Source organism: Amblyomma maculatum, chromosome 1, assembly GCF_055883805.1.
Source record: "Amblyomma maculatum isolate TAMU_Amacu chromosome 1, ASM5588380v1, whole genome shotgun sequence".
NCBI classification, from domain to species: domain Eukaryota; kingdom Metazoa; phylum Arthropoda; class Arachnida; order Ixodida; family Ixodidae; genus Amblyomma; species Amblyomma maculatum.
Window position 1 is genome coordinate 370280146 of NC_139344.1, and position 23203 is coordinate 370303348.

Genomic DNA, 23203 nt, shown 5'->3' on the forward strand with positions numbered 1-23203 from the left:
ACTTATTTCTCCAAGTTGTAATTTGGTAACGTTTGTTGCGATGGAAAGGTGCTATTGGCATTTTGTTTTGTATTTGTGTGACTGACAGGGAGGGTGGCATTTGATTTGTTGCACAACATGCACATATACTTTGTTCTTGTGGCGAGCTTTCCTAATCCGGCTAGCTTGGCTAAATCAGTTTTAACATTTCTGCCTGTGAAAATATGGCTGTTGCCTGTTTGTAAGAGGACTAGGCTAGTATAGCCAAGCGCTCGCACATTCATATTGTTTGTGGTGGTGAATGGAGTATTTTCCTCTTTCCGATTGCTGCTACAATGCGAATTTTGGCATGTAAATTATGCTTTAGCCTTTTAGGTTACTTGAAGCTGTAGGTTAGAGGTGGTTTGTCACAAATTTGTCTGAATTCAAGGCAGTTCTTGCAAAATAAGGGAAAGAGTGAGGGGCTCTATAGGTGGGCTGATCGTTGCAGGTACCTGAACGATCTCTACACGCTGGAGCTGCGCCCCTTCTCGAGCTCGATGGCCTGGGATGTGCCCCAGGTGTTTGGCCAGCCTCCACCCCCGCGGGAGTCGCACACGGCGGTGGCCTACCAAAGCCGCGAGGGTCGACAGCCACGTCTCATTGTGTATGGTGGCATGAGCGGCTGCCGGCTGGGTGACCTCTGGCAGCTGGATGTGGACTCTATGAGCTGGAGCAAGCCGCAGGTCGGCGGAGTGGCTCCGCTGCCCAGGAGCCTGCACTCGGCCACGCTTATCGGCCAGCGCATGTTTGTCTTCGGTGGCTGGGTGCCGCTCGTAATGGATGAGAACAAGGCGTCAACGCACGAGAAGGAGTGGAAATGCACCAACACGCTGGCCTCTCTCAACCTGGAAACGATGGCTTGGGAGCCACTGGCCATGGAGGTCTTTGAAGATGCTGTGCCGCGGGCGCGAGCGGGCCACTGTTCGGTGGCCATCAACTCGCGCCTCTATATCTGGAGTGGTCGCGATGGCTACCGCAAGGCCTGGAACAACCAGGTGTGCTGCAAGGACCTATGGTACCTTGAGACGGAGAAGCCACCACCACCGTCTCGCGTCCAGCTTGTGCGGGCCTCCACCGCCACCCTTGAGGTCTGCTGGGGAGCTGTGCCCACAGGTGGGGGGGGCTTGCTGCCTTGGTGGCTTCATTTGCTGAGCTGGACATGGGCGTTGCATGTGGACGCTGGATGTTTTCCTAGCTTAGGACAGTTTTTCTTAAATAGTCGTCTGCGAAACCCATGCCTTCAAAAGATAAAAAAAAAATGGTTGCGCACAATAGCTCCGGCCTGGCTAGACAGTTTTTGTAAGGTTAAAAGCACGCAAGTTCAAAGCAGACTTCAGTTTCTTAAAGTCTCGAAAGAAACGAGAGGGCTGTGAGGAAGTGCGAGAGAGGGGGTTTGTTTGTTTGTGGTGTTTGTTGATGTCAGCATCGGTAAAACTCGAGCTCTGGTTGCACTGCTGGGCGGGGCTGCAATGCGAAGCGTCTCGTGTATCTGACGAGCAAGTGGAGCAGTGTTGGGAGGAGTCAAATCCATTCTAGGGAAATGCATGCATGCATACTGGCGCCGATGCGTCGCCTCTTCCTTGTGTCCTCTCCAGGCTGTGGTGCACTGGCTTATCGAGTGTGTATATTTAGAGGCCAGTTCGGCTTTGACAAAATGCCAATTCCACGACCTACTCCTGTAACTGCGACAGCGGTGTCCGAACAAGATCATGGCTACGGCTCACTGCATGCTTTTGGAAAGGGCTTGTGGTGTTGCACTTGTCCTGATATTTCTTACTTGATCTGGGTTCCATTTGTAGCGGAAGCCTACCTGCTACAGCTGCAGCGCTACGATGTTCCCCCGACGAGCGCGGTGCCCCCACCACCTGTGGCACCAGCTGCCCCTGTGGCTCCCCCGGCACCAGCTGCTCCTGCTGCTGTTGCTGCTGCTGCCGCCACCCCCGCACCAGCAGTAGCACCCCCCGTTGCAAGCCCCAAGATTGTCACTCCTACACAGCTGCGCCCAGTTCGGGCGCCTGGTGAGCTTGCTACTTGTGTAGTCGGTTACACTCTGCTTTACTCTTCTCTGTTTGCTTGGGCATGTCGTTACATTGAACGCTTACTGCCTTCTCGCTCCAAGCTTCAAGCTTGGCACGAAGCACAAGGCAGTGCATTCAACAGTGCGCTGTACAGTTTCTGCCATAATACGGAGCACGCTATGGCGGTAAGAACATTTGCTACCACATGTAAGGCAGCGAATATTGGGAAGTAGGAATTATATATACGTTAGCACATGCTGCTGCTTCGCTTGTGTATGAACTCAAGTGACCATCATATTTTTATACTGGAAGCGTGAGAAACTTCCACCAGAAGTGGGGTTCGTAATATTTCAGCCGGCCCTGTGCATTAGAATCGTAATGACATGAATCTCATTGCGTCATGAAAAAATTGTGCGTCACGAAAAAATTGATACTATCAGAAATTTTGGCACAATCAGAAAAGAAAGAACAAATTCCATATGCAGAATCATGAGGAATGTTTTCACGCTAATGTTTTCGTGGCTAAGGGGATTTGTTTACGGCCACACGACCTCAGCACAGTGAGTACGGCGTTACTGGCTATCGCAGAGTTGGCGATGCGTGGCTTGCACGGTGCTGCAAAGTTGCCCGTTCTGGCGTTTACTTATTTTGTTTGGTGTGCTGTTTATCTTTGGCACCTGACCCACTGCGGGTTTGGGCCAGATCATGCCAAGGGCATCGTCAGCGTTAACTGCGCATCTGCATTGAAGTAATAGTAAGCTGCATTACACAACATGCACTAATCTCCCGGATCTCAATACAGCCAATTGCCCTGCTGTAGCGCCCAAAAGTGATGCCGCGGTGCCGTGAGCGCCAAGCAAAAACTACTCGTGTTCTTCGCGAAGCTCAGGACACTTGCAGGCTGCGTGGCCAGCCGAAGGGTTAAAGCGCGCGTGACACAGCACAAAGGAGGAGCAGGGGTACGTGGAGCACATCTTGGCACAGGTCGCACGTCAGTGGCTCATCGCGCTTCGCCATTGGCACTGGCAGGCGGTGACGGAGAACCGTGCCAAATCAGGCGCTCTCGACTCGGAAGCATCGGAGCCGCGCAGGCAGTGCAGGACTCCCCTCTGGTCCTGGACTCGAGCAAGCATACAAGGTGCGCGTCTTCAACCCGTGCTTCCGGAGAGACTGCTCACGCACCTGCCGCTGCTGCTTGTAATGGTGGTCGGTCTCCCGGTCCTTCCCCGCGCGTGATCTTGGGTCAAAACGACTGTTCGGTAGTTACTTGTAGTGACCCACTAAGGAAGTGAGGCCGAACGCACAAAAAGGAAAGTGAGTAGTTAACATAGGTTCCTGGAAAAGCTTCCCTGTGAAAGCTCCTCCGGTCCCTTTCCTGTTTTAGTGATGCGGCAGGGGTATCTAGTGAGAAAAACGGCTGCAGTGGCCGCATGCTTTGTCACCTGGGGAGCTCCATTCCTTCAGTGTGCGAACTGCTCCCGATGTGTGGGCAGTTGTGTAACGCACACCTGCCAACCCGCCCGATTTGCCTGGAGGACTCTGGATTTTTGACTGAACTTTCCGATTTTGCAACCACTGTCCTATACCTGTCACTGCTCGTTCAAGAATATTTTTTTCAAAACCAGTACAACGGAAACAGCAGCTTCATCGTAATCGCTAGCATCATCGACAGCCGCACTGGCACCATCAGCATCGCTCTGGCTAAGGAGCCACATGAAGTCAGTCAAAACAGCTGGTTCTTGTTGCATTGCGTGCTTGCTGTTTTAGCTACTTGTGCTCGTGTTTAGGTTTAGCTGGCTGCCTGTGTGTGGTACACGGTGTAAAGTGGTAATTCTTGTGTGTTTGAAGTCATGACGCTAGGACGGGGGAGATCTTATACTGTTAAATTTTCAACGCATTATAGTATCGACAAAAGCTGAACACTGTGCACAAAGTTTGAATGCGGCCTCTCCCCCCCTCCCTGCCCTCCCTGGTTCATTGGCATAGATAAAACAGTAAAACCTTGTTCATCCGGATTGCAAGGGACCGGCAAAAGTGTCCGAGTTAACCCTATTAAGGATTATCGAATTTACCATGAAAACAACAAAATGTACTGGGCATACACATACCTCTGTTTCATGGAAACCTACTTATTTTGTTTGTTTCTTCGTTGGAATGTGTGCGATGTCTTTTTCTGTCCCATCAAGTGGTGATGCATCCGCTCGCTGTCTCATGACCCCCAAACCAAAATTCCTTCAGTACAGCGAGAGCTTCGGCGACCTCCTGCACAGTGCGACATTGCAGCAGCGGCTCCTCATGACTTTCATCAGCAGAACAATTTCAGTCTTCATCGAGAACTTTCGATAATATGTCGTGATCAGTCAGCATGCCAGCGATGGCAGCATCGTCTCTTCTCTGGAGTCTGGAGTGGCGGTCGCCATTGTTGTGGACGGCAGCGGCAACAGGCCGCAAACAGTTGGACAGAGCAACGGGCGCTTATTTTTAAAATTTGCACGCTATTATTGTCGCACTACAAACGGCAAAAAGAAATCAGGCGTGCGGCCAGTGCAGTCGCGGGACAGCAGTGACTGTGACAGCAATACAGTCTCGCCACCCTGACGATGATGACGTGGCTTCTCCTTTTGAAGTGCGCGATCACTAGCGCCACCTAGCCACTGCTCACATGATTTGCAATCATAATTGCATTTTTTTGCCCTTCAGCTTTCTTATTTAGTCGCTGTTTTTCGTTTTTTCCGAGCAGCACGCAGACCAACTCGCCTCGCTTAGGTTTCTGGTTGCCTGCCCGCTGCGGATGCACATCCGTGCTGTATTGCATGGTAACGCAGGAAGGGTGGTAGCCCACATCGGAGTTTGAGTTAAGGGGAGACGCGGGTCTTAGAACAGCCGAAAATGGCCAAAAAATCGATTTTGAGAAACACCCATTTTCTGAAGGTTTAACCTTTCGAGCACCTGCACTCAAATTATTAACGCTGAAGTCGGTCAGGAAATGCGATAAAATCGGTTTTCAAAACATCACGGCAGCCGCGAAATGCCCCCCGAGAAGAGAAAAATTGTTCGAAATTCCCGCGTGCACCACGGGCGTTCCAGTCGGCCGACCGCCGCCATCTTAGGCTTGGTTTGAAGTTGTTTTCTTTGTGCGCAATTTACGCTATCTCAAAATGGCGTCGCTCGAGCGGTATGGCTGCGAGTGCCGATTTTCCGAAGGCCGTTTATGGTCTCTGATTGGCTGTCTCCTATTGGCTGGCGTGACCAGCGCGTCATTTTTTTTTTTCTTTCTGTTTTGCCGCCGTGGCTGCCTCTTCGCGTGCGTCTGCATTTGTGCACGCGTTTCTCGAAGCACCCTTTTGTGTCGATCGTTTTTTCTTTTTTTCCCCTTGAGAATCGAGATGCCGGACAACGATAGATTGTAACCGTGCACGCAACTAGCCTTTGGAAGCCGTAAGGAACAGGCGTAGGCGTGGAACATAAGCTGCAAGCGTGCTGTCGGGACTTGCGTTACGACAGTGCGAACTGCATCCCGGATCACGATACACTGAGAGCCGCCGCCGCGTACTACTCTATGGCGGAGTTGACGCAATGTGTTGAGCGGTCGGCGCAAAGTCCGTTTTGTCAGGAAAGCCGGTGACCCAACGCGAGTTTCACCGCGGCCTCCGTGCGGAATGCGATGCCAGTACAGAGTTCGCGATTGTGGACATGAAAGCGTTAACAACTTTATTGCGCACACGAAGTGCGGAACCTGCGGCGAGATCGCGAAGATGCGAGCGGTCAATCGCACGAGCGTCACAACAGAGCTTTTCAGGGCCACCCAACTGTTTGCTACAGGCCCCCTTGGCACGGGACCGCTAATTCCCTCATGAAACCGTTTGCAGGGCTCAAGATATTATCCTTGGTGCTGGACATCCTAGCCCCGTGCTTTCGTCGGTTTAAAAAACAATAAAAAAAAATAAACCCATAACTTTGATTTTTTTTTTCTTACAATTTCGTCATGTACACACTTCAATATTTTTAGGAAATGTTTTGTTGGATGAAATAAGACACTTTTTGTTTTGTTTTGCAGGGGGACAGATAGGGAACACTGAAATAAAATCTGCACTTGAAGATTCCTCCCAAAATTTTCTGCGGTCAGAGTCAAAACTTCAAATGTGATTTTCTCAACTTCATATTTTTTGCCAACATGACTAGCCTTACGGAACTTTTCATTACGTTCTTGTGGTACAATTTTAATAAGTCTTACACAGTTGCATTCAGGAAGAACTGAACGGTGGAGCTATGCTATTTTTATGTTGCTAGGTTGAACATATCAAATTTGGGGGAGAGTAATGCCAGCTAAATATATTTAAAAATTATGGTGCATCGGCATAATTTGACATTTTTATATGTTAACGCACTTTATATGTTATGTTTCCATAGCATGAGAACTAATTGAGATATAGTAAAACAAATTATATTTTTGAAAACAGCAGGAAGAAATATATATACACACCAAATTTTATTTTGATATCTCTAATAATAAAAAAATTTGTTTTAAGACCAGTGTCTCCCCTTACTCAATTTCCGATTTAATGAGATCCAGATAAACGAGGTTTTAGTGTGTATATCCTGATTTTTTTTGATCTCGCCAGGTTGGTTGCCCCTTGCGTGTTCATATCATTTGTCAAGGCTTGAAAGTGTGTTGAAAAAAACAAATTCAACACATTGCGCACAATACAGTCAGACATTTTTTATGGCTTTATGTCCTGAAAATTTTATCAACCAAGTTGTTTTCAACCCGCTTTGTATTTACTTATGTATTATTTATGTATATTTATACAAAATACCCCTAAAGCCCACATGACTTAGGGTATTGCATGAGTATACGGTGGGGGGGGGGGGGGGGCTACAGTAAAAGCTTGTTAATTCGACTCCCGTTAATTTGGAAAATCTGATAATTCGACCTTCGCGCCTGGTCCCCAGAATTATGTATAGGAGTCTATGGGACGAAATGCTCGTTAATTCGGACAGATTTGACCGCACAACGGATAGTTCGGACAACTTCGGGCAGCTACCGAGGCTCAAGAACAAAAATAAAACGAACGCGCCGCAATAGCGATACCCAAAAGTAGCATCGCCATGGACATCAATTAATCAACTTGGCTCGACTTGTGGCTGGATGGGTGCTTTTCTTGTTTTTTCACAAGTCGACGTTACTGGCGGTGCCATTTTGTCGTTTTGCTGCTGTCGGTGCGCTACGCTGTTGTATTGAAGACTGCTCGCTTTAGTGCGGCTCATTGCTTCTCTGTTGTGCGCTGGTATCACCGCACTCGCCCCCGATGGCAACACCGGCGAAACAGCCCAAGAGCTACGAGGCCAAGGACTTGGCTACCAAAGTGGAAATTTTGCGGGCCCTTAAGAACGGGCTCTCCCGACAAGAAGCAGTGAAAAAATATGATGTTAAAAGGAGTACTTTAAGCACATATGTAAAAAATGAAGAACAGATTCTTCAGGCGTTCGAAAGCGAGAAGTTCCAAGCGTCAAGAAAGCGTCAGCGAACAGCAGCTCATCTGGAGTTGGAAGAAGCCTTGCTTCGGTGGGTGGTCAACTCGCGTGATGCAAACCTCCCATTGAGTGGACCCCTCATCATGGCGCAGGCCAAGAGGTTTGCACTGATGATGCATATCAATGGATTCAAAGCGTCAGAAGGGTGGTGTGCGCGCTTTAGAGACAGACATGGTCTCGTTTTCAAGACTATGTGCGGCGAAAGAGGTGCCGTCAACGAAGATGTTGCCAACAACTGGAAGAACGCTCAGCTGCTGGAACATATCGCAGCATATGATCCAAATGACATTTTTAATGCTGATGAAACAGCACTTTTCTTTAAGGCATTGCCTGACAAGACTGTGACAATGAAAGGAGATCCCTGCATCGGAGGAAAAAGGAGTAAAGAACGAGTCACCGTTCTTTTAGCCACAAACATGACAGGGACAGAGCGCTTGCCACCTGTCGTCATTGGAAAGGCACAAAAGCCACGGTGCTTTAAAAACGTGCCTGCTCTTCCGGTGGAGTACCAGGCTAATAAAAAGGCCTGGATAACATCGGAAATTTTTCGCGGCTGGATACAAAAGTTAGACCGACAGTTTTCCGTGAAGAACCTTGAGGTGTCAATTGTCCTTGACAACTGTAGTGCACATAACAGTGCCACCGTACTGAACAACATTGAAGTTGTTTTTTTTGCCGCCCAACACTACATTGGCCCTCCAACCGATGGACCAAGGTATAATTCAGTATGTGAAGACTAAATACCGCAGGCGCGTGCTGGAACGCATGCTACTGTGCAATGAAGTCTGTAAGCAGTACGACGTGGATCTTCTGAGCGCAGTCAACATTCTTGCCTACGTTTGGAAGAACACGCCTGCGCACGTCATCGCTAACTGTTTTCGACACAGTGGCTTCATTTTGCCTGAGCCCTGCAATGACACAGTGGCAGAAGTGTCGCCAGACGACAATGCAGATGACTGCCCGGATTTCGGAGGTGTGCTGCCGGATGCGGTGACACTCGCCGATTACATCAGCATTGATGACGGCGTTGCTACAGCCGGTTCTCTAACTGAGGAAGAAATTGTCCGGGACGTACTGCACGGCGAAGATTTGGAGAAGGAAGAGGGGCTACGAGAGGAGCAGCCTCGGCCCCCTCGCATTGTGAAGGAAGCAGCAGAGGCCCTTGTTGTGTTAGAGGAATTTTGTTGGGGCACTGCAGATGGCATGTGCACTGCTGAGCACCCGGAAGGACTGAGGAAAATAGTATCCGCGTGGGTTTCTGCGGGAAAGCAGACAAGCATCCGTGATTATTTTAAGTAATTAAGGTATGTTGAGATAAAATCGTGCATGTTTTTTTTTTTTTTTTCTCTCGATAATTCGGACATTCGGTTAATTCGGACATATCTTACGGTCCCTAGAAGTCCGAATTAACGAGCTTTTACTGTATATGCAAATGATAAAAACATTGGTGAATCAACAAATTAAAGAAACACAGCTTGTGACGTTGAAAAGAAAATATAAATATAATTAACATCCGAACATTAAGCAAACCAAGAACAAAATAAGCACGATGGACGAAGCAGCCCACAATAAAGAAAATCAATACCAACTATACAGCTTAATAAAAAATGAGCATTAAAATGCTCGTTTCCGTCAAACAAAGCATGTGATCACTTGCTATGATGTTGATTGGTAGCAAACTTCACTGCAGCACTGACGACTGTGGCGAATAAGGTGTCACTTTTCTTTTTTTCCTTTATTTCGGTGGCGCTCTTCTCGCCACCCCCCTTGCCGCCGGCAAGACGCCAGCGGGAGAATCAGGAAAGCTATTGTTGCAGGTTGCACAGCACAGGTTCGGCAGCTCTCGCTATGTACAAAGTGGTCCACAGCACTAATTTCGTTCGCTGTAACCGATTGGCTAGGCTAATGGACGATTGTTGTAGCTGTGACGGTGCCATAGCCCTAATGTTTATTTTGACGGTCACGCAGGACTTGTTCGTCATAAACTAGCGTTTGTCTTAAGTGGGGCCGTTATAAGTGGGCTCGGCTGTAGTACGGGGTATGAATGAATGTGCTAGTTAGATGTCCTATATAAACGTCTGTATGGGCTGCACTTTTTGTTTTTTCCAGATTCGAGGGTTAATTTTCGTGGTGCGGCCCATACACACGACATGCGGAAATTTTTCTTTTCTTTCAAGTAAGAATGGACCAGTTGGTGAATGTGCGTCATTTATTTACAATTCAATTGTCACTCGTGGAGTCCTCAGACTCCAAGCTGGTGCTGTGCTCTGGTCACGTTCACCCCACAAGTTGTCCCGTCTAAACTGTTTGAAATCCCGGTCACCTTGAAACTACGGGATACAATACCATGTCCGTAGACACGGGAGTTCTGCGCAGACAAAAGCCAGCCAAGCACAGTCGTCCATGGTGCCCTCTTAATCCGCTTGGTCAGCGTCTCATGACTACCGTTTGCCATCCGCCTGCTTTATCGTCGTTGCAACTCGCTGTGCAACCGCGCTTACACTACTCGTGCCTTTAACAGTCACAAAACAAAGCCGGGGCGGCTGGGGCTGGTGATACCGATGCCGGTATGAATCACGGAAGGTCGCGGCAGATGGAAAATATGATGATGATGATGGCCTGCGACTTCAGGCGCCATCTGTGGGCAGTATCAGATCAGATTTTGAGAATTGAATTGCATTCTGAAAGCTTTTAGATTTAAGCAGTTAGATGCAGGGTGCCTGCTGTGAGACGTGAAAAATGGTTTGAAACAACGTTTGAGATAGGTGAGTTTGAGTTAACGTGGGCTAACTCCATTGGGCTAGGGATGTTGAATGGAGCAGCGATTTGACTACATATTTCTTTGCCTTGGCTCAATGTGTTTTTCCTTTGTTGCAGGCATTGCCCAGCCCCAGACACCAACCCAGAGCCCTGCCATCCGTGTTCCTGCGGCCGCCTCACTGGCATCGGGCCTGCGAGGTGAGCTGTAACCCACATACTGCTGTCAAAAGGGACAGCGGGAACCGGTTTGTTGTTTGATCTGTTCATTGTGACACGGCATTTGTTTCAAGCTTGGTTTTCTTTGGTTCTCATTCAGTTAAAATTCGATTATTCGATCTGTGCTGCATTAAAAGCTCGTTAATTCGAACTTCACGGGACCATAAAGAAGTATAAAAATTTTAATTGTCAAATGACCTTAAAAAAAAAAAGGAAAATTCTCTTGCAAAAAATTGGGCAGTGGTTGCCCAATTGTTAGAACAGCGCCATCCGACCCGCCATCGTGTTCCGATGCACTTCATGCGCTGAGCATTGTTTGCCGCCACTGTAGGTCCATTGAAGGCTTTAGGCTAAGCTGTTCGTAGTCACTTGACAACGTTGAGAAGTGCATACTGAGTAATGCTTTCAAAGCTAAAAAGCAGATCGGGTGACCTTCTTGCAGTAATACTCTTGCGGTACACATAAAGAATGCTTTTTAAAGAGGTGTGGTGTGTACATTATCAAATTCAACAGACGATTTTTATCAAATTAGATGGATTATCAAACTAATTCCTTGTTTGTTTGTTTGTCTTTTGTCTTTTTTTTTTTTTTTTTTTTTTGAGAGAGAGTTCAACGTATACGGTTTTGACTGTAGCAGCGGTGCCCCATCACAAGCAGCCTGCGTCGCACGTAAGGCTTCACCGCGTGCTGAAGTGCACTTGAGGAGTGTTCGTTTCTAGAGCAATGGAGAACTGCACAGATGGAAGAGCAGTAAATGCCCATTACGGCCAGTGACCGTCCTCAGCACCACACAACTGCGATCGGTTAGCTGACTAGCACGTGGCCGACAGGCACGGTTGTCGGGAGCTGGAAAGTGTGGCGCAAAGGTCATAACAGCGAAAATGAAACTGAGTAGTCGGCCACTCCTCCATTCCAGGGCTGATTCGGATTCATGAACGCCCCTCGGCATTTACTCCGACAAGGTCTCCTTGAGAATACGTCCTCCACTCGAAGCAGCGCAACTGGCGTATGGGGACGAGATTAAGGTGAACGCTTTCCCCAAAACTGAGTGCTGAAGTGTGTAACACGCTCAGTTTTTCATGTCGAGTCTTACTAAACAACTTTCGCAAGCAACCTCAACATTAACAGCGTAGTGGAACTTGTTTTGTAGGCTGGAGGAAAAAGGTAGCTGGGAAAAAATAGTCGAAAATTCTTTTGCATCTGGCAACATTGCGTGCTGGTGACATAGAGCTTACATAGAACATGACGTAGTGGTGTGAATACTTCGGTTTATTTGGTATGAGATCTACGTTCTTCCTTTGCCTAGAGGGGGCTCGGGGGCGAACGGTGAAAACATGCTTGATGGTTTGCAGCGCATGCACAATTCGACTCTGTAGAAGCAAATGCTGCCTGCAGTGACCAAACAAACTGGGAACAGTACAAGCTGGGAACAGTAATTGAAAACGTGCTTCAAAAGCCATGCTCTTCACCGACTGCTAATATCCCTCCGTAGGATGGGCAAACCAATGCGCTTCCTCGACAGCGCCGCACGTCCGAAGACGATAGAGAGTATGATAGTACATACCCTCAGGTGCCGGGCAAGCCATTGATGAGTGGGGTGCAGCACAGAGGTGCGCACAGCTCCACCGCGCCTCCGGTTCCCCCTAGCTTACTGCATGCAATACGCCGTCCTCCACAAGTTCGCACAATATGATGATCGACGATCAACACAGTATAAACGTCAATGGCTGATCACGGATATCCATGTTCGACGTGGGCGGCAGAGGCGGCGGGAGGCTAGCCATGGCCGCATCCGTAAAACGATAGCGTTCCAGAAGTTACAGGGCGCTGTAATTATCAGCCGATGCTTTAGATAATGGTTAGGTGCATCCTCGTCGTATCCACTTCCGTGAAAAGTTTGGTATACCGCTAGAACGAAGTCCACACAGCAAGCGAACGATGCGGTGTCCGCCGTCCGCCATGTTTACAAGTGGAGTGGCCGTCGAGGAGCGGCCAAGGTAGCGTCGTACAGGCCTCTAGGGCAGCTTGGAGTAGGAGTGAAGACGTGTTCATGAATACGGCGATAAGGAATGCAACTTTGGAAGCAGTTTTTAAATTGAGCTAATACAGTCGAACCCGGATACAGTCGTGCCTCGTTAATATGGGCACTCTGGTTTCCGAGCAAAACTGTCCATAAAGCGAGTCATCTATAATGACGAGTCATTAATAAAAACAAAAAGGACTTTATTGAGAAAAGAGAATTGTAATTAACGACTGATTTTGTACATAACGGTGTGCACTGGATTTATAATTCCACAGAACACCGGCACTTTTGAGTGCATTATCCTTGTCATTGTTGTCTTCGAAAAATTGTAGTGCAGTCTGAAGCGACTCGCTTACCATGACACTTGTGATGTTGGGCTTTGTGTTGGTCGAACTTTCGAGCACAAACTCCTCACTGGGCGATGAATCAGCGTCTGATTCTCTACTCACCGCCACTTCCGAAATGGCCTCTTCACTGAGCTAAGTAGCCGCTAAGTAGCTGCTTGAGATTCTCCTGAGGCGAGGAAACAGCTGTGCTGTCGACACTAGTCCCTCGCAGCTTGGATTGACTGAGATGGCTTTTGCCGCTTGTATTCAGATTTCTTCGCGCCTACGTTCAAATCTGTTCTTTTGCGTTTACTCCCGCCATGCCAAAAGCCAGACTCAAGTTCAGGGCTACAGGCTCCTGATGCTGTGCACTTTTTTGCCTAGTTAACCTTTCTGCCTTTCCGGTCTTCTGATTCTTTCTTTTTTTGCCTTGTACTGTTTCTGTGAGAAAGCGAAGGAGTCAAGCTGGCAAGCTGCTATGCAGAGGGCTATCGAACATCCCATCTTCTTGGCGCCGTTATGTGTTCCCATAAAACAAACACTGCAAGCTGAAGTACAGTTTAGAACGACGGCTAGCCGATTACGAAGAGCTCAGACCTTGTCAAGGCCGCATCGTTGACTCAAAGCGAAGCCGACATACGGAACGCCTAGTGTGCAAAGTTTGACCGTTCGGCAGCGCAACAAGGACTAAAACGAGGAGCATGAGAGGGAAGCGCACCCAGGACGGGACGCCCGGTCCGGGTTGCGTGTTCGTACGTCGACTCTTTTGTCGCTGTACTTTGTGAGTGTGTCTTAACTCTCACCGAAAAGCGTTAACGGCTTCATGGAACACACATTGCGCTTTGGAAAAGAAAACTTCAGTTCCCACTGCCACTGTAGGCACTTCTTTCTTCCTGTCATTTCTTTCTTACGCTTTTACCGGCCTCTCTGTTCACGTTCAGCAGAATTTATTGCAACCACATGTTGCTGTTTTCCTGACTGCGGCGGCACTTCCGCTGCACCCAGAAGTCTCCTGGTTCCCCCTTTCGAGGTCTTTCTTACGCTGAAACTCGGTTTGCTGTGTACGCTCTTCTCCGCTCTTGCGCTCCCCTTCCCCCCCTCCCCCCTTCCTTAGAACGGCGACACGCCGGCTTTGGTTCTTTCCAACCCCACAAGACTCGTTCAGGCACCCGCCGTATATCGGCTGTGGCGTAGGTTCGCGGGCGGCGCACCCTTCTTTAAGGGGAGATGCTCCTCGAAAACATTTTTTTCTTAATATTGATGCTAGGTGAATGAAAATTGCACCACTTATAGAGATTGATCTCCTCTTTCTAAATATGCTTTTAGTTTTAAAATAGCTTAATGTTTTTATATTCTAAATGCCATGCATAAGTGAAAAACAATGCATGTTTGTGCAGCTGCTGTACACAGCAGCAAGCATGGTAGGGCAGAGCCAACTAGTTCTTCTTGTCCCCAACACTCCACTGAGTGCAAATAAGCAACATAGCAACAATCCCTTGGCATGCAATGTTTTGAGACAATTTTATATCTGGTGCCTTGTTTTTAGTGGCTAGCACCAGATAATTTTTTAAATTTGCATGCCCAAAAATACTGCTGATTGCATTTAAACCTAGATACTTGCATTCTACACATCCTAAAGATTATGCATGCCAAATTTGGTGTTGATTGAACTAAAATAACGACATAAAATATTGTGCACAAAACTCATATTCGGCCCAAAATACGAATTCGAGAAAAATGCGATTTAAAGATACAAAAGCTGTTTATTGCTGTTGTAGCAGCACTATCTGCATGAAAATTGCACACAATGCAGGCCAGGGTATTATGATACAGTGCACAGTTTTAGAATTCACCAGCATCATATGTTGCTCCCACAGTGACATTGTGAGCAGCATTCTCAAGGCGTGCTTTCTTGGCTATTTAGTGATGCTGAGACCTTGCTTCTGTCAGCCACTGCTTTGTAACCACAAGGTGCACATTTTTTGTTATGGCATTAAACTCCTTATGGTGCACTTGTTTCGGCAAACCAAGAACCACACAAAATCGGGAAAGTTGATTGTATCCAGCACCAATAACGAGCGCCGCAACCCCTGCATTGACGTTCACGGCAAAAATCTCCCTCGGGCTGGCTGAAGGGCGTCTTCCACCGGAGCTGCACACCGCGCACGACTACGACACAACGGACGTGGCACACGCTACACTGCTGCAACGCAGCTCTAGAAACGACGAGAGTCCTTTTCACTTCTTGGCCAACTCGCGAACGGAAAGTTAGCAGCGTCCGCGCTCCCGACATGCTGCTCGCTCGCCAGTGCGTTCGCGGCACCGATCTCGCCGATAAAGGCACTCGCCGTACTAGGTCTCCTCAACGCTCGAAGATCCTTATCTTCTTATCCAATGCACTGACGAAATCGTCTAAGCTGTCACTGAAACTTCAGTGCCCAGCCGGCTTCGAGCTGTCAAAAGTGTCGCCTCCGCCGAGGTTAGGCCTAGCTTCCGCAGACGTCTCCACTGCACGCCGTTTCACTTTGCCGGTGACTTCCCTTGAACGCGTGGTTTGATCGGTACTTTCGACACCGAAAGTCACGTTTCTTCTCGGATTCTATCGCAGCGACGAGCACGAAGATGCATGAAATTTTGAAAACACGCCGAAAGAAAACTAGCGGGCCAGCGTGACAGCGAGCTACGCGTCGCATGAAGAGCAGACGAGCTATGGCTGCTTCCCACACTGACAGCCAATGGCGTGGTCGAAATCGCACCACGTGATTTAAATGGCCAGTGAAAATGCTAGGTTTGGGTGGCGAAACTTTTTTTTTTTATTACTTGCTGGGGGTTTGTGAAGCGGCAAAGCCAGCTTTAGGGAGAAAAAGCGTAGGCCTGCCGCCTTGCAAAATTTCAGTGGCGTGCGACGCCGCGATTTGACGCGTCACGCGCTTGAACATGGGTCGTATCTGCCCCTTCTTTAGCCACCTTGCGTGCTTTAACAGACTTTTTAAATGATTTCGCGACTGTTTTCGGCTCTGATTTTTTTATATATTAAAGAGGAAGGATCAGTGTTGCTGAAACAGTCAAAATCACAAAAGTGACTTTTTTACTGAAAATCGCAGTTTTTCGACCCGCGTCTCCCCTTAACTTGCGTTCGGACTACTCTGCTTTTTCTCAAGCACTGTCCATATTAACGAGACAAAAATACATGGGCCCAAGTGGGGCGCGTGCATGCTTCCCCTGTACATTGTCCGGATGGCGAGTTTCCATATTAACGAGGCATAAATACATTGAAAAAGTTTCGTCCCCAGAAAAACTGTCCATAATTCGGGTCGTCCATATTAACGGGGGTCATATTAACGGGGCACGACTGTATATCGAACTCGAAGGGGATCGCGAGATAGTTAGATATATCGATAATTCGATATACAGAAATCTGCTTGGGACGGCACTTACGATGCGAAAAAACGATACCGTATTTGTCGCGTACCTAATGAACCCACTCGCATAATGAACCCACCCTACACTTTTGCACCCGAGAATTTGAAAAAAAAAAAAAAGCGTTACGGCCAGCTTGCTCACATGCGAGCGATTGAGTGATCTCAGCGACGATGCGGCAGCGACAGAGCGAAAATTTTCAAACTTGGGACTGCGTCCCTCTCGCCGCTCGAGTCACCGCGGCAGCTCAAAACAAGGTTTCTGTGTCGCTGCGGCAGAAATCAGAAATTGCGAGCATTTTCGCTTGCATGTCGATGGGGCGTGCCACTCCGTTTCGGTCCTCTCATCCACAGCTCATTTCTTGGCACCATGCCAAGATGCTGCGCAGCGATAACGTCAGGGCGCGTTTATCTTTTGATAGTTTCTGCGGTGACGGGGAGCAAACTTGGCAGAGTGCCCGTGATGGCTTGATTGCACAAGCCTAGTTCGATTTATCACGCCGTGCTTGGAGCGGGCATAATGATCGCAGCAGCTGATCGTGCGCTTTCGTTGATTCATACATGCAAGGATAAACGACTCCCGCCAAAAAAAAAGTCCTGTTGCTTCTTAACGTCTGCAGCCGCCATATCTTACGCTACGCCGCGCGTACAGCACACAGATAAAAATGAATGACTCTCGCAAAAAAAAAAAGAGAGAGAGCCACGTCAGCCGCCGCGTGCAGGGGGTTCACAACACACGCTAAAGCGTCCGACGTCTGTCTGAAAACGGGCTGAGCTGGCTTGGCGCATGCGTAGCGCGTGCTGAAGGAAAGATAGCTCGGCAAAAGAATGGGCATACCCACGCTTGCAAACATGGCTTGCAAACATGGCTTGCAAACGCCATGTGCTGGCGGCGGGAAACGATAACTGCAGATGCACACGCCTTTGGGGAATGGGCGCGGCGCTGCCCAGAGCTGCCGTCGCCGAACTGTCCCCTCATTCCTTCCGCGCGTGGCTTGAAAACGTCACGCGGCAAACGGCCAAGGGTGATGCGATCGTCTTTGGGGAAGGCCCACTTTCCAGTGCGTGGTGCGGAGTTCGATATGTCGAACGACCGGTTAAATAGAGTTCGATATATGACGCGGATTTCCTATACTTTTACATGGGATTTTCAAGGGAATATTCTGCGAGTTCGATATAACCAAAATTCGATATATCCGGGTTCGATATGACCGGGTTCGACTGTATTAGACATTTAGCAGCTCGTCTCACAGCCATGGCAACTACATAAGAATTTCAAGATAAAATAAAATTTTTCAAGTGGCAATAAAAAAGGTGCTTCCAGATGACGCGGCTACAGCATCGTCAGCGCGAGTGAAAAAAATCCATCTTTCGCTTGGTGGCCGGTGTTGACTAAAGAACTTGTAGCTTTTCTTGGGCTACCATTTCTCTCTGCAACAACTCCGTACGCTGCAATATTTCGGTGTCGCGCCGAATGCGTCTGCTGTCCGGAATGCATTCACTTGTTGGCGATCCGGTTAGGCCTAAGTCCACTTTGGTACTGCCCGCGGCTTCGGCATCACTTGCTGTTGGCGGCGGACTATTCTCGACGCCGGCCGAAGAAACTGAGCGCTTCTTGAAGTTGTAGGCCGATCGTTTCTTCTTTTTGCCGAACTTGTGACTCGTGGCAAACTTCGGCGTTGCTTCCGACATCGTGCCGCACTCGTCACAACCCTATGACTGAACAAGTAGAGACGCGTTGCCTGCAGAGGAGCAGACGATGGGAACTTTGCGCGACCAATCACAGCGCGCTTTTAATCACTTGTGCTAGCTCGACGAATACAACCGCGCGTTTGTACTTTTTTTATGCTCGGATTTCAACGTCACCAGTAAGCCAGCAGAGGCACTTGTGGCGGGAAATGGGAAAAAAGCCGCTCTTTCCAACAAGACCAAGATGGCTGCGATCGCCCGCGTGGAAAAAGACCTACGCGCCTCGGGAAAAAAAAATGTTTTTGCGCGGATTTCAGCTGACAGTGATGCTATAAATCGATTCTGTGGCCCAAATACTGCACCGCGAGATATAAAACCTGGTGAATTAAAGGAATAATAGCTACAGATTCTGAAAATGTCAAGTTTCAAAAAATTGATTTTTTCGCGATTTTTTCTTCTCAAAGAGCTGTGTCCCTCCTTAAAGAACCCCACTTGGTCAGAACTTTTGGGGCCCTCCATTATGGCATCTCATAACCGGAGTTGGTTTGGGACGTTAAACCCTATATACTCTGTTTCATACATCAAGTGCAACACCGCCAAAGCTAGAGCTCTTGCTTGCGCTCCTGGCATCCGCAATGAAAATAGTGCCTGCTTTTGATGAGAGGAAATAATAGTTGCTTTGTCTGCAAGCTTAATACAGTCGAACCCGGATATATCGAACTCGAAGGGGATCGCGAAATAGTTCGATATATCGATAATTCGATATACAAAAATCGGCTTGTGACGGCACTTACGATGTGAAAAAACGATACCGTGTTTGTCGTGTAATAAACCCACTCGCATAATGAACCCACCCTCCACTTTTGCACCCGAGAATTTGAAAAAAAAAAAAAAAATGCGTTAAGGCCAGCTCGCTCACATGCAAGCGACGAGCGGCAGCAACAGAGCGAAAATTTTCAAACTTGTTGGAACTGCGTCCCTCTCGCTGCTCGAGCCACCGCGACAGCTCAAAACAAGGTTTCTGTGTCGCCGTGGCAGAAATCGCAAGCATTTTCGCTTGCATGTCGATGGCGCGCCTCAGTCCGTTTCAGTCGTCTCATCCACAGCTCATTGGCAGCGTGCCAAGATGCTGTACCGCGATAACGTCAGGGCGCGTTTTATCTTTTGATAGCTCCTGCGGTGACCAGGAGCGAACTTGGCAGAGTGCCCGTGATGGCTTGATTGCACAAGCCTGGTTCGATTTATCACACCGCGCGCTTGGGACGGGCGTCATGATCGCAGCAACTGACCGCGTGCTTTCGCTGATTCATACATGCAAGGATAAAGGATAAAAAAAAAACAAATAAAATAAACATCCCTGCAAAAAAATAATAATAAAAAAATACCCTACCGCTTATAACATCCGCAGCCGTCATATCTTACGCTACGCCGCGCGTACAGCACAACAATAAGAAAACAATGACTCTCGCAAAAAAAAAACAAAGAAGAAAAAAAAAACTGAGCTGCCGCTTAACATACGCAGGCGCGCCGCCCCACGCAACACACACGCTAGAGAAAGTGTCCGACGTCTGTCTGAAAACGGGCTGAGCTGGCTTGGCGCATGCGTAGCGCGTGCTGAAGGAGAGAGATAGCTCGGCAAAAGAATGGGCACACCCACGCACATGGCTTGCAAACGTCATGTGTTGGCGCGCGGGAAACGACAACTGCAGATGCGCGCGCCTTTGGGCAATAAGCGAGCTGCTGCCCAGACCAGCTGTCGCCGAACTGTCCCCTCACATTCCTTCCACGCGTGGCTTGAAAATGTCACGCGGCAAACGGCCAAGGGTGATGCGATCGTCTTTGGGGAAGGCACACTTTCCATTGCGTGGTGCGGAGTTCGATATATCGAACGACCGGTGAAATTGAGTTCGATATATGACGCGGCTTTCCTATACTTTTACATGGGATTTTCAAGGGGATATTTCGTGAGTTCGATATAACCAAAATTCGATATATTCGAGTTTGATATAACCGGGTTCGACTTTACATCTGACATTTGTCATCAACTCCATAAAAAGCACTTTTTTTAAGGTTAAAAGACCGGATTCGGTGAATTTGTATGTTTTGTTTGTCGTTTTCGTTTGTGTCGCGTTTTCGCTGCCCCGCAACCCTGCCAGCGGTGTCCTCCGCGCAGCGCAGTGATTTCGACTACCTCTTTGGAGCAGATTTTTTTCTTTAGATCCACACTGCGAAGATGTCCAGGCACGCGAAGCAAGTTATTGCAAACATATTAGCTCGGAATAGAGCCTGTTTCCGCATAAACCACTCGGCCACGAAATGAGCGCATAGTGATGCGCCTCCCTTTTTTTTTTCTTGCACACTACTTGCGTAGTTCTTGCTGCGCTTCACCTGATGTATGAAAAGCATAGAGCCAAGCCAAACCATCCTCTAACTTGAAACTAGGAAACCCACCTCCAAGAAACTTGGTAGTTCTTCATGCTGGTGCTGTGGTCCTGCCCTCATAATTCAGATGTCTCAACCTGCCAGGTGCAGCTAATGTTGCAAAAAAGGAGTAGGAAGGGTTAAGTGTGTCTTCCTCTTCACATCCATATTGTGCTCATGTTGCATCACGCTTGTGTGTGCAGGCACGGTCACATTGGTCCGCACCCGATCGCCAGGCGGGGCTGGCCAGCAGCAAATCCGGGTGATTGCCACCACGCCAACTGGCCAGCACGTGGTCAAGACAGTGACAGGAAACCTGCCCACTGTGACGGTGAGCACTTTTCTGACTTTTGATGATACCCCACATTTTAACTACTCCCCATGTTTGGCGCACCGTAGCCATAGTTGCATGCCATAAAACCCCGTTTAACTAATTTAACTAGTCCCTCAAGTGCACTTGGTGATTTGATGATGTGGCCCATGGTTTGCTGGAGCATTTGAAGTAGATGCGGCATTCTTAGTGGCTGGTAGCTAGCTTTTGGGAGGCTCCTAGAAACAAGTCCGTTTCATTGCTTATTTCTGCACCAACGACAAAAAGCCACGAAGGTCGTCTAAGACATGGCGCTCTGCCAAATATCTCGAGAGCCTCATCCTTATAGGAGACCTTATAAAAAGATAAAAACACCAATCCTGGCCGGTATATTGCTGTGCTTCCAAGGTCAGTAGACTGCAGTCCATGAAACTGAGTAAATCATGAACAATAGATTGGGAGGGATGTCATGCTAGTGCTTTCATTACTCCAGTAAGTAGATTAGACATGGTTTAGAATTAGTCTGTATGCAAATAAGTTCCGGTAACATAAATTGTCGACCATTGATCCCACTGAGCTGCAAGCAGTCTTTAGCACATGCGTTTGTTCGCCTCAAGGTTGATCTGTTTTCAGACTCCTGTCTAAAATACAGATAAAACAAAGCATTCTAAATCAATATTAAGCCTACATTCATTATTGGGAGTTATTTAATTTGTTTGCCTCATAAAAATAATTGGGCTGTGGCATTCTGAAGTGTCGGCGACAAGTCATCTAGCGTGCACGGATACTAGAAGACTCACTAAGCCTTACGCGGCTACTACGTCTCTCTCCTGTTCACCACAGCAGCCGCAGCAGCAAGCCCAGCCGCAGCAAGTACAACAGGTGCAGCAAGTGGCAGTGGCAGCGCCAGCCGCGCCCACAACGGCTGTCTCGGTGGCGGGCCAGCAGCAGCCCATGTCCGGCATGGCAGCCCTGGCTGCGGCTGCAGCTGCCACCCAGAAGATGACCACAGCGACCAGCGCAACTGCTGCCGCATCTCCCACATCTGGCATTCGGGTTGTCTCCCCTTCGGTGCTGGCCCAGCAGGGACTCAAGCTGAGCTCTCTGCCCATACAAGGTGGGAACTGGGGAGGTTCAGCAGAAGAGCAGCTTGGAAGCTGTTATAGCGTTCGTGTTGTATCGCGAGGACGCTCGCAATGTATTGTCATGGCTGATGGCATTCGTCATGTCTGCGCATGCGCCGGCAGCTCATGCAGGTATAAGACACCATGCATTCTCCTTGTAGGGTGGTTGTTGGTTTGAGGCTGCGAATTTGCACCTCGTAATAAAGCAGGAGGTAGTAAGCAGATGTGGCAAAAAAAAAAAAAGACTACACTTTCTGCATGTTTGAGGATGTTTTGCAGCAACACTTCAAGCTGACGAATTAAGGCACTAGGGCAAACCATATTATTTATATATTTATTGCCAGGATTTAACAGACTCAAAATGCATCGCAGAAAAAAAAATAACCAGTCAGCTCCTACGAGTATGGCTAGGACTGTGTGCTGATCGTGAAAGGGGAGTGGGGGTGAAGAGGTAGGCCCGGCTGCCGTAAGAAGTGAAGGTGCTGTATGCGCTTCGATCGCTACTTTGCAATCTGGAGCTCTTGGTCAATAGCTGTTTGACCGTTTGAATCCCGCAGTGGTAGAGACAAATAATTCGTGTCCGTAAATGTGCGTTGGGTTTTTCCCCCTTCTACATCACTGAAAGGGAGCAGACGGTGGCTGACTGGATGGAGTGCAGTCGAATTCCCTGTGTCATTGGCTGCGTCCTACATTGACAGCTATTCACGGAAACTTTGCACACACTCACGACGCTTGAGCGGCCTACAAGGTCGAGGATGATGCCCCGCTACATAAGCAGGCGGTCGCACCGGCACAGTGCCCGTATCAAGCAGCTCGCTTGTATAGTAAAACCTCGTGAAGCCGTGGTTGGCCGGAACTAGGAAAAAGTACATATTAAAGGGTACTATGGCTTAACAGGAGTAGCTTAAAATTACCCACTTAACTGCCAAAACACAAGCGGAAACGGGCAGTAGGTTAAAAAAAAAAAAAAAATGCAGCCTTTATTTTGAACTGCAAAAGTCGGTAATCTTAGTCTGATGCCGCGGTGCTCTAGCAGCGACAACAGCAGCTTCAAACTCATTCAGGCTGCAAGCCAGTTTCTCGGCCAGTCCCCTTTTTCTAGTGAACAGTCGCATGACGCTCGCAGCGTGCGCAGTTTCTGCCAATATTGGGCCCGAGTCTTCTACACTTTTTGTGTCGTCGTCGTCACTGTCAGTTGGAGCCACTTCCGCCACCACTGAGGCAACGATGGCCTCATCCGTCATGTCTGGCGAAGTTTCCACTTCGTTGTCGACGTTCCTAAATTCAGAGAAGGTAATGCCTTCTGAAGAACCTTCTCTCTCTGGTACTTCGGTCAGCAGG

The 23203-nt window shown here is 48.4% G+C and overlaps 1 protein-coding gene across 2 annotated transcripts in view; it reads left to right on the top strand.

Moving 5' to 3' along the window:
- The window catches only part of Hcf (Host cell factor), an 84235-nt gene that overhangs the window by 3874 nt on the left and 57158 nt on the right, over window positions 1-23203 (top strand). Inside the window, exons 3-7 of one of the 2 annotated variants that reach the window (XM_084591784.1) lie at window positions 470-1134; window positions 1821-2039; window positions 10452-10532; window positions 20632-20759; window positions 21582-21855. In XM_084591784.1, the coding sequence (XP_084447910.1) occupies window positions 470-1134; window positions 1821-2039; window positions 10452-10532; window positions 20632-20759; window positions 21582-21855 (1367 nt within the window). The remainder of the gene's footprint in view (window positions 1-469; window positions 1135-1820; window positions 2040-10451; window positions 10533-20631; window positions 20760-21581; window positions 21856-23203) is intronic. The other variant, XM_084591785.1, reaches the window with a different exon arrangement.